This window comes from Lontra canadensis, unplaced genomic scaffold (assembly GCF_010015895.1).
Source record: "Lontra canadensis isolate GAN:19392208 unplaced genomic scaffold, GSC_riverotter_1.0 scaffold164, whole genome shotgun sequence".
Lineage (NCBI taxonomy): Eukaryota > Metazoa > Chordata > Mammalia > Carnivora > Mustelidae > Lontra > Lontra canadensis.
In genome coordinates, this window is record NW_022631158.1 from 2,200,637 (window position 1) to 2,211,281 (window position 10,645).

The 10,645-nt window shown below is 43.7% G+C and overlaps 1 protein-coding gene across 4 annotated transcripts; it reads right to left on the bottom strand.

Annotated features, from left to right (window-relative positions):
* Window positions 1–3,638: 3,638 nt before the first annotated feature.
* Window positions 3,639–10,272, bottom strand: FCRLA (Fc receptor like A). Of its 4 annotated transcripts, none has more exons than XM_032845484.1 (6): window positions 10,124–10,272; window positions 6,985–6,999; window positions 6,588–6,740; window positions 5,567–5,833; window positions 4,812–5,096; window positions 3,639–3,995 (listed from the first exon to the last, which is right to left on the bottom strand). In XM_032845484.1, the coding sequence occupies exons 1-6, from the start codon at window positions 10,254–10,256 to the stop codon at window positions 3,697–3,699; spliced, it is 1,152 nt and encodes a 383-aa protein (XP_032701375.1). In that variant the 5' UTR covers window positions 10,257–10,272; the 3' UTR covers window positions 3,639–3,696. The 4 variants fall into 4 exon arrangements, with proteins under 4 accessions (XP_032701375.1, XP_032701374.1, XP_032701376.1 ...); XM_032845483.1 differs by having other exon boundaries at window positions 6,985–7,002; XM_032845485.1 differs by lacking the exon at window positions 6,985–6,999.
* Window positions 10,273–10,645: the final 373 nt, after the last annotated feature.

Here is a 10,645-nt window from a genome sequence, read left to right on the forward strand (position 1 = left end):
CATGACCTGAGCCAAAACCAAGAGTTGGCCGCCTAACCCACTGCACCACAACTGTGGTGCACCACAACTTTTTAAGGAACCCCCCATACTGTTTTACACAGTGGCTGCACCAGTTTGCATTCCCACCAGCAGTGCACAGAGCTCTCTCTCCTCCAAATTCTCATCACTACTTCTGACTTCTTGTCTTTTTGATACTAGCCAGTCTCACAGGTGTGCAGTGTATCTCCTAGTGGTTTTGATTTGCATTTTCCTGATGACTGGTGATGTCGAGCGCCTTTTCACATACCTGATGGCCATTTTTTGGTTTTATTTTGAGAAACGTCTATGCAGGTCCTTGCCCATTTTTAATTCAAGTTATTTGTTCTTTTTGCTATTTAATTGTAAGAGTTCCTTATATATTTTGGATGTTAATGCCTTATCAGATAAATGGTTTGCAGATATTTTCTCCCATTTCATAGATTTCCCTTTCACTCTGCTTACTGTTTCAATTGCTGTGCTGTTGTTGTAGATTTTTTTTTCCCTCACAGATGTATAACGGAATAAAGGAACATGTAGCACAATCAACTTAAGACTTTATAAACTTCAGTTGAACTCTTCTTTGAAAACCAAGGTCATGTTAAATTTATTTTTTTTCTATAGCACTTTTTTTTTCTAACAACACAATACTCCATATACAAATGTCAAATTAAATGAAAATTCTTCAGTATTGAAAAAAAATTAGCTATTTTGTCTGACCTGATTAAGACTGGGGAAAATGTGTGAAACACACACAGTCACGACTTTCAGGTCAACAAACAAAGGTTCACCAAATTCAGTAATACTGAGGGTACACTGGGGCAGTCTTTAACAGGTTGGAATGATTACATGAGGAGGATCAATAGAGGAAAGAACTACTCCACATAGTAGGTAATGAACTTGGCTTTTGTTACCTCTGAGAAAAAATAAAGGGAGCAAACACATAGGAATTTGAAAATAATTTAGAGAATATATATGTTTAAAGGAAACCTAAATTCTTACTCAGAGAAGATTTTTAAAATTACTAATAATTTATATGTACCTATGTGTTTCTCCCTCGTGGTCTCCCCAGTCAGCCCGTCAAGGTAATTAATACCCTGACCTTGGTGTTTCCACGTTCATGTCTTTTAAAAAGTTTATCCTATGCTAGTATAAATGCCTAAACAATATATTCTTGTACTAGTTTTTAAATTTCTATAAAGGGTGTCTTACCATGTGGTATCTTCTGGTACTTGCCTTTCCCCTCAATGTTATATTCCTGATATTTTTTATGTTGCTTCATTTTAGCTATGGTTTAATTTTTTACTGTTGTATAGTATTCTACTCTGAAAATAGCACAGTTTTTCCATTTTTCTGTTGGTGGACAACTGAATGGATTCCAAAGTTTTGCTTTTACAGATAGTGCTATTATGAACATTATTATACTTGTCTTCTGATACACATACACTAAAATTTATTTTGGGCATATACACCCAGGCATTGGATTCAACTTCACAACATAGTGGATGTGCTTGCCTTCTAACGTTGACTTCAGAGACAAAAATCTAACATGGCTGCACTGGGACTTCTGTGGGTTACAGAATCCTAGACTGCACAGGCCATAAACCCAACCCAGTGAAACAATTCATCTCCCCCCACCCAAACTCCCCAGGCTAGAGGGGCAGAAGGAGACAAGTAAAAGCCCCCCCCCATTCTTTCAGCTCTGTTCTTGCCTTACCCCCGATGATGGGAGATCCTTTTCTTGAGGCTTCCAAGTAGTTGACTAGGCTGGGTCCCCCAGGGCAGAGTCTGGAGATTTTGCTGATGTCAGACATGACACTCATCCTGTAAGGTCCAGCTTAATTTCGATCTCCTTCTAGGTATCGTCCCTTATCCTGGCCCAATTCAATTCAACTAACAGAATTTTAGCGCTTAACTGTATCTCATTAAGCTAGACACCAAAGAATCAATGTGTCACAAAGAGGTCAAGGAGCTCTCAAAGAGCTCACTCTCCAAAAGAAGTAAGATTAAAAAAAAAAATCAGATGCAGTGCGATGATAGAGGTGCACATAGACACACGGATGAGGAGTGCAGAGCTGACATTTATCTCAGTCAGCTATATCCATGACTTCCTTCCTGGATCTCTGATAGCTTTTCTTATCTGTACACAAATTCTTTGTTCAGCATGAGAGTTTGCAATCATGACAATGGTACCGTTTGCTAAAATCAACCCCACGTGAAATCGTTCTAACATAGTATATTCAGCGTGGTCCTCCGGCAATTGAGCTTCCGTGTTTTCAAATCCACCAAAGTCATGAAATACCTTTGGACATCATTTCTTGCAACTCCCATTCACACAACTGTGAGTTGATCCTCTCAGGCTGCAAAGACGTTTATCAGCCTTTTCCAGTTCCCAAATGCCTCCTGATCCTTCCCCCTGAAGGTGTTAGGAACCACCATAAAACTTGCATTTTGGAGAGTGCTAGGAACCACCATAAAACACATATTTTAATATCCAGCATGATTCTATTCCTTTGTTTCCTTGTGGCATGTCTGGAGTGATCACATGCACATTTTTGTAAGTCATTGTGGGTCAGTATTGCACAGAATAAATGGCACAAAGAAAGAATAAGGTGGATAACATCGTACCACATGATTTAGGATAACATGGTAGAATGCTCATTGACTGAGGTCATTCTAAAATGGTGTGCAAACCCATTGACCAAAGGTTACTGTAGAGTCTGTCAACCTATCTTTCATTGGCTGTGACCGTACAATAGAGTCCAAATGTAGAAAAAAGCATCATTATGGTACCAAAATAAACTCAAATATGTCTTTAAAAAATATTTCAGAGACAAGCATATTAAAACCAATAATTGCTGTTTTGGCAATGTTATGCTTGATCATGTATTTCTGAGTTTAGTAGGATCCTGTGGGAAATTTTTACATGCCCTCCTTTTATTGCTTTATGGAAAAGCATATTACTGCTCCTCTATCCCAAAGTCTAAACCCTCTGTAGACAGAGACACAATCTAATCAGTATACTTAACATAGCACACATTTTGATAGGTAATAGAGGCCAACAAAATACCAGCATGTAATTAATATTTGCTGAATGATGCTGGAGAGGTCGGCAAGTAGAAGCAGCAAGGAACCACCCCTGAGTCTAACACCTAGCTTCCACAAGGCTGAAGTTTCTTAATCTCAGCACTACTGACCACTTTGGGCAAGATAATCTTCTGCTGTGGGGGCTGTCCATAGTGTTATTTGACGGTTAGCAGCACCTTTGGCTTCTACTCACTGGATGCCAATTGCACTACCCCCACAACGTGAAGACCAAACATGTCTCTAGACATTGCCAAATGTCCCCTTTGATGGGGGTGGGGGATTGCCTCCAATTGAAATTGCTGCATTAAATCCATCTCACTGATTTTCTTTCAGTCACCAGATTCTGGTCTGGGCAAAGGAAGGTAACTCCTGGTCTACAGAGATCAGAACTTATGTTATGAGCGAATATACAATTATGGCTAAATTCTGAGGATCACTCTGTGCACATTTATTTATACTCACCTATCTCTGTTACTCTAACAAAATACTAGGCAATTTGTAAGACTATTTATGTGTGTGTAAAGGACAGAAAGAGGAAAAGTAGAAAAAGTCGAATTTATTGGGAGTAGTTGAGCAACACTGCAAGTGAATTATTTACTCATATTTGGCAGAACTCTTTGTGGTCTCAAGCTTCAGGAGGGCAGATAAGTTCCTCAGTTCTGTGACCAGGTGACCAAGGAGAGCTCTCATATCCTGCATTTGTTTGAGAAGAATGCCCATCTGGTGATGCAGATGGGGATCTGGCACCTGCACAGGAGCAGAGAAGCCTGGATCCTTCGAAGGGGTGGACAGTGGAGGCTGAGGTCCAGGGGAGTCTGCTGCAGTAGGTTCTGGAACAGCTGATTTCTGAGGAGCTGGATTCAAGGTGGGGGGTGCAGTCAAGCTGGAGGGACCTGCATTTTGGGGTAAGAGGCACATATTATCAGAGTGAAGTCTGACTCTGGCCCTAACCTCATATTCGTGGTCAATCTTTCTTGTTTTCTGAAAGTGGCTGAAGACTCCCTCGTGGTCAAAATTTGAATCTGAAGCTTGGCTACCTCAGTTTGAAAATCTTTAGTGATGAGGCTTCATCATTATAGGGCTATAGATATTAGCCAATTCTTTCTATCAAGGCAGAACCTAATTCTGGACAGTGTGGATGTGGTAATTAGTTCTAGGTCAACATCTTCACTGTATATGACATTAGTATAATTCCTCATCTTTGTGCCAGCCTTCAGTGTTTTGAGGACACCTTCACTGGCTCCTTGGGTCACCTCTTCTTCAAGATGAGTATCTTCTGTTCCCTCCATTATTTTTCTTATGATGGCTTCAAGCCCCTCATTGCCCTAGTTACCACCTCCTCTGGATATATTATTTCAGGTCAAGTGCAGCCTTTTTAATTGGGGGTCCCTGAACTGAACATAAACTCCAGACTACCTCATATTCATTCTAGATATTATATTCCTGTGGATTCCCAGAGTTCATGCAGGAAGCAGAAGGTCTATGGGGCAGCAGCTGTGGAGCTGGCTCAGGTCTTGGTTTGGTGAGTTGTGCACCGTGGTCTGAGAAAGAAGTTCCCTATCTGTGTTCTCTTCCATCCACAGGGACTCTGGCTTATTGTTCCTGGTTCCTCTGTGTCCTTCTTAACCTACTTATACCAAACCCCGGGTCATGGGTTCAATCTTTTCCAACACTTTTCATACACATCTGACAAACACGCACTAACTTACCCTGCACCCGGATCTCCAGCTTGGAGCTCTGTTTCCAAACCTGGTTGTCCTCAGTGGCTGCCTCACACCAGTAGGACCCAGAGTGTGCCTCTGAAGCTGTGGGGATCTGTAGTTCTGGGGAGAGGCCTCTGTCACGCACTATCCTGCTGTCCTTATAGAAGGAGTAGAAGAGGCGGGCGGTTGACCTCTGCAGGGGCAGTTTTGTCTGACAGCTCAGGGTCACCGGGTCTCCCTCTTGAGGCTCAGCTGAGGGGGTGGCTCTGAGAAGTGGGACTGGAAATAGTTCTGAGGGAGAGAGAGGTGAGAAAAAAGAGTTCAGCCATCATACATTCAGGTGGACCCATGCCAGGCAAAGAACCCAGCCACAGTTTCTTCCCACTATTTCCATCAGTAATAAACACTCTTAGCAAAGCAGGATCTGAGCCTTTCAAATCTTCTCTCTCTTCAACTAAACAAGATTAGGAAAGACCCAGAGATGGACAAATCTGACAATAGTTCAGGTGCCCCATCAGTGAACACTGGGAAGCATGGATCTGTAGGATAGAGCTGTGGGAAGCACACTGGGCTTGGAGAGGGCTGAATGACTTGAGAACGTAATACTGAGATGCTGTCCCTCCTGAAACCCAACTTGGGCATTTGCCAACAACCTGTTCCTTAGCCTTCAGTGATCTTGCCATCTCCAGTGACAGACAGTCTTGGTCCCTCTGTGTCTCTCCACTTGCCCTTGCCATAATGGCATTCCCTTCAGCTCTCACCTTGGACTTTGATGGCCACAGGAGATGCTGTTTCTGGGCTCCCAGGACCAGGGCTTCTGAAGATGCCACTGCAGTGATAGTGCCCACTGTCAGCCTCTCGTACCACGGCAATGGAGAGTTCCCTCTTGGGTCCAGGAGGACCCATTGCTGAGCCATCTCGGTAGAAGGTCACTTGGGTCAATGGCCAGTCTTGCCAGGCCTGGCAGCGTAGAATCAGTGGGTCTCCTTCAAATATAGGGCTGACTGGACCTTGGAGGATCAGCCAGTCTGTGACCCAAAGCAAGAGTTGAGTGTGACCCACTGCCTTCCTTAGGACTTCCCCGTGGTACCCACATAGACTTCTCCCTAAGCTTTCTCTGAGAGTCCAGGTAATTCTTGCCCCTAGCTGGGAAAGCAGAACAACTTCTTTAAGGACTAAGACTGAGGGAACCCTGGCTTTTGTGGGCTGAATATGGCGAAGAAGGCACAGTAGTCCCCCTCATCCACAGTTTTGTTTTTCATGGTCAACTGCAGTCCAGAAGCAAATGATCCTCCTTCTGATATATCATCAGAAGATCAACAGTAGCCTAACACTACATCACAAGGCCTAGTCATTCCCCTCCCTTGCCTTATCAAGTAGGCATTTTATCATCTCACATCATCACAAGATAGGTAAGTATTAGTACAGTAAGGTATTTTGAGAGAGGGAGAGGCCATTCTTATAACTTTTACCATAGTATATTGTTATAACTATTCTATTATTAGGTATTGTTTCTAATCTCTTACTGTGCCTAATTTATATTTTATCACAGGTATGTACGTATAGAAAGAACAGTATATTTAGGCTTTGGTACTCTCTGCAGTTTCAGGCATCCACTGGGGGTTTCGGAACATATTCTCCATGGATAAGGGGCAGGAGGAGCTACTGTATCTCATCCCATGGCCAGTTTCTGAGGGGCAACTTCCTGAGTGGGTTGGCGGGCTAAACAGGCAGGCTTGGGAAATGGGAGAAAGAGAAGGTCTGTACTTCCCGAGACCTCACCGTAAGACACAATCAGATGGAAGGGTTTACTGAAAGTGTAGCCCTTGACCTGGAAGTCAACTTCCCTTGGAGCTGTGAAGTCCTCCTGGGAATCGCAGCTGCTGTCCTGGGTCCTGACTGGTCCTTCACATTGCAGCATCTCAAAGCCGGCAGCTGAGGAGGGCATGGTTTGAGAACCAGAAAACAATGTTGTGACTTGGAGGAAGAAGACTTCCCTCCACAAGGGAATCTCCAGGGGAATCATCCTTTTTAGAATGAAAAGGAGAAGATGCCAAAACCCATACAGGTCTCTTGACCCAGTACTTTTAACTTGATTCACTGGCTTTCCAGGGTTTTCAGTGAATGGACTGTGGTATGAGGAAGAGGGCAGGGAGAGAATGGCAGAACGTGAACTCACCAGCATGACATCCAGCTGCTGGCACAGGAAAACAGAGGCCAAAGGCAACGATGACCCCAGAGCAGGCAGACACAGGACACAAAGGAAAGGCAGATGATCAGATTTTAACACTTATTGGGAAGTGTTTAATGTACGCCACACACCATGAGACACTTGAACACATGATTTTACTTAGTCTTGACAAGTTTTCTAGGTGTGTGATTTCATGCCCCATTTTATAAAGTTAAGAGAAACAGGCTTAGAATAGTTCAATAACTTACCCAAAATGTCAAAAGGAGTAGGGAATGGAGCAAGAAAGAAAGGTTGTCTGAGTCCAAAATCAGTGTTCTCTTCACTTCACTGTTTAGACTTGATCAGCTGTAGGTCTCAGACCTTCCTTGGGGATTTCCTTCCAGATTTTCATTCTCTCAAAATTCCCTTGGCTCTCCATCCATGAATATATTATCTACCAATGAGTTTTCAGGACCTAGTGGTGTCTCCTCCTCCCTTGCTCCCTCCTTTCAGGTGTTCATTTTTCAGCTATCTCTACCTTGATACCCACTGTCCCCTAAACTTTCCATGGCAGCTGTAGAGCCCTTCCAGTGTCCCTCTCTCTGCTCCAAACCTCTGTTCCCAGTCTGTACTGGTAACTGTGGAACAATTCTTTCTTTGCTTCCAGGTTGAAACTCAGAGTTTATTCCTCTCTGCTTCTCCTCCATCTATCTCTTCGCTCCATGTTTGACTCAAGCAAGGTAATTTCCATTCTTCCCATTTTCATTCCTGCTTCTTGTCCCTTAATCCCTCTCCCCTTCTTCCGGCCCCATAACCATTCCCATACACTCAATCCTTCACTCCATTCTTTCCTGACCCACTTGCCTTTATTCCACTCCTGAAAGCCCAAAACTCTTCTTCAACCCTGTAATTTCCCCTAGCAAGGTCCTTTTCCACTTCCTAATTCTCACTGCATCAGTACGAGGTGTTTTCTTTAGATCCTGCTTCAACTCCCCTCGCCACCCCGCTGCTACCTTTTTCAGTTCCTCTGCTATCATTCAACTAGCCTCCACTCCGTTTTGAAAATGAACTTGTGGGTTGCCAGGTACTTTCACTCAGTAAATTATGTGGTAGGTATTAGGCTCATTTTATGAATAAGAAAATGGAATTAGAGGGGCACCTGGGTGGCTCAGTTGGTGAAGCATCTGCCTTCAGCTCAGGTCATGATCCCAGGGCTCTGGGAGTGAGACCTGCATCAGGGTCTCTGCTCAGTGGGGAGTCTGCTTCTCCCTCTCCTGCTACCCCTCCCCAACCCCAGCTTGTGCTCACTCACTCTCTCTCTCAAATAAATAAAATCTTTTTTAAAAAAGAAAATGGAATTAGAGATACAAAAAGTGAATTTTCCAAGGTGACATAGAGCTAGTTAATAGAAGAACACCATGAAACCAGAACATCTGGAGTTCTTGCCACGATATCAGTGCTGTGTCTTCATACAGTCACCCAGTCCTGTTTCTACTTCAGTAAAAGGATTCAACAATTTTTTTTTTGGTCAGGGACAAAGCAGATGTTAAAAATTCAAACATAAATTTGACAAGGTTAAAAAACAAAAGCAAAAACAAAAAGCGCTGTCCCTGTCTACAAATAACTCAGTTTAGTGGACAGCAAGGTCATATGAGGAGATGATTTCATGAGGAGGAAGGTAATAACAAAGACATGCAACAGGCAACCACTGGGACAGAAAGAAGGGTTCAAAGAAGCTCCACTGGAAGATGGCACCCATGCAGAATCTTCAGGGGATGCCTAAAAGTTTGTGAGTGAGAGGGAATGGGGCCATGGAAAGAGTTCATTTCAAGCAGAGGTAGGATTTTGAGCGCAGCTTGGAGATAGGGAAGAACGTGGTGTGTGAGTGGATAAATACGAGCTGATTGGGGTTTATTACAGCATAATATGCAGGCCTCCAGGATAACAGCAGAGGCTGCAGGGTTAAATAGGAACCAGGCGATGGTGGGCTTCGTGTGCATTGGCTGCAGAGTGCAGAATCCATTTCAAGGGCACAAGGCTGAGACATGGAGGTTAGTCAGGAAGTTACTGGACTATCCAAAGTCCACAATGATGAGGGCTTTTCCTAGCATCCTATTAGTTCTGTCTCTGAGAACAGTTTAGAAGATACACTTTGCCAAACTTGCTGATTGATCATATGCAGAGGATGAAGAGGGAGGAGTCTAGGTGTTCTCCCAAGTTTTTAGCCTCCATGCCTGGGTGGGTGTTATGAACTGAGACAGACACAGTGAAAGATGAAATTAGGGAGAGGTAGGGGCCAAGAGGACAGCTCTGGTAATATTGGACTGAGATACCTGTGAAACATGCAGATAGATATGTCTTGTACAAAGTTGGATCTTTGTGAAACTCAAAAGCACGATTAGGGCTGGTGATATGACTTTGGACTCTTAAGTAGATAGCTGAAGTGGTAAAAATGATACAGATAAATGAACTCACTAAGGAGATTGTGTAAAGAGTGTAGGGTAGTGAGGAAGAAATGCAGCAGTAGAAAACACCAGCCTATAAGGGGAAGAGAATAGATGCCACCAAAGAGACAAAGACAGGTACATGGAGTGCAAGGAGAAAATGGCATGTGGACAAAGACTCGTACATGGAATGCAAGGAAAAAATGGCATGTGGAAGTCAGGCAAGCAGAGAATGCCGAGAAAGAATAAGTGACCAACAATGCCCAATGCAGCAGAGAAGTCCAGCAGCAGAAGAGCTAAAGGGTGGGCAGTGGCGCAGTCAATATGGAAGTCATTGCACCCGAGGAAAAACTGTTTCCAGTGGAAGCCAGACTGGGAGCACTGAGGTATGAGTGAGAAGTGAGGAAGTGCAGAAAGCAAGTGCAAACTACTCTTTCAAGAAATTTGAGAAAAGGAAGGAAAAAGGTTGAGATGGTAGCTCAATAGGGTATCACAGTCAAGGACACTTTAAGAATGGAAAAGGCTTGAAGATTTTTATATTCAGAAAGAGCCATTCAATCCAGCACACCAGACTTTCTAATACCTATCCTTCATTTCCCACCTGCACATTGCTTCTCTGGGCCAAAGTCAGTCCACATATCTTTCCATTGATCAAAGTCAGGCATATCTCCAGTCCCACACCAATGTTCAAACATATCACTTACCCAGTAGCATCTGTATTGCCCAGAGCACGGTAGGAGAAAAGTAAAGGACCCCAGCTGTGAGGACACAGCCCAGCTTCATGGTGACTCTGTTTAGGTCTTCTGCAGCTTCTAACACACTGATTTTCATCAACATGAAACCTCTCAAATTAGAAAAGAGGAAGTAATCTAACTGTCTCATCTCCTTGCATCTGGGGCCTATTTTCAACTTCGTGATTGGCTTTCACCAGTCAGATTTGGCTAGGTTGGCCCCAGCATCATCTACACCCTTAGGGTTGTGGATGAAGTGTCAGCACTCTCAGTTGTTCGAGAACTCCCCCACAGAGCTCAGAGAACTTCCCAAGCACAAAATTGTCTGATATCCTTCTGGACTTCATGACACCCTGGGAAGGGCCAGTACAACAACCCTTCATTTCACTGGTGAACCAGCTGGGGACAAGAAGGAGGAAACTGCTTGAAGGCAACATGGAAATTCACTGGGAGAGCAACGATGAGAATTCACGTCCTGCCCTATATTGCTCCAAG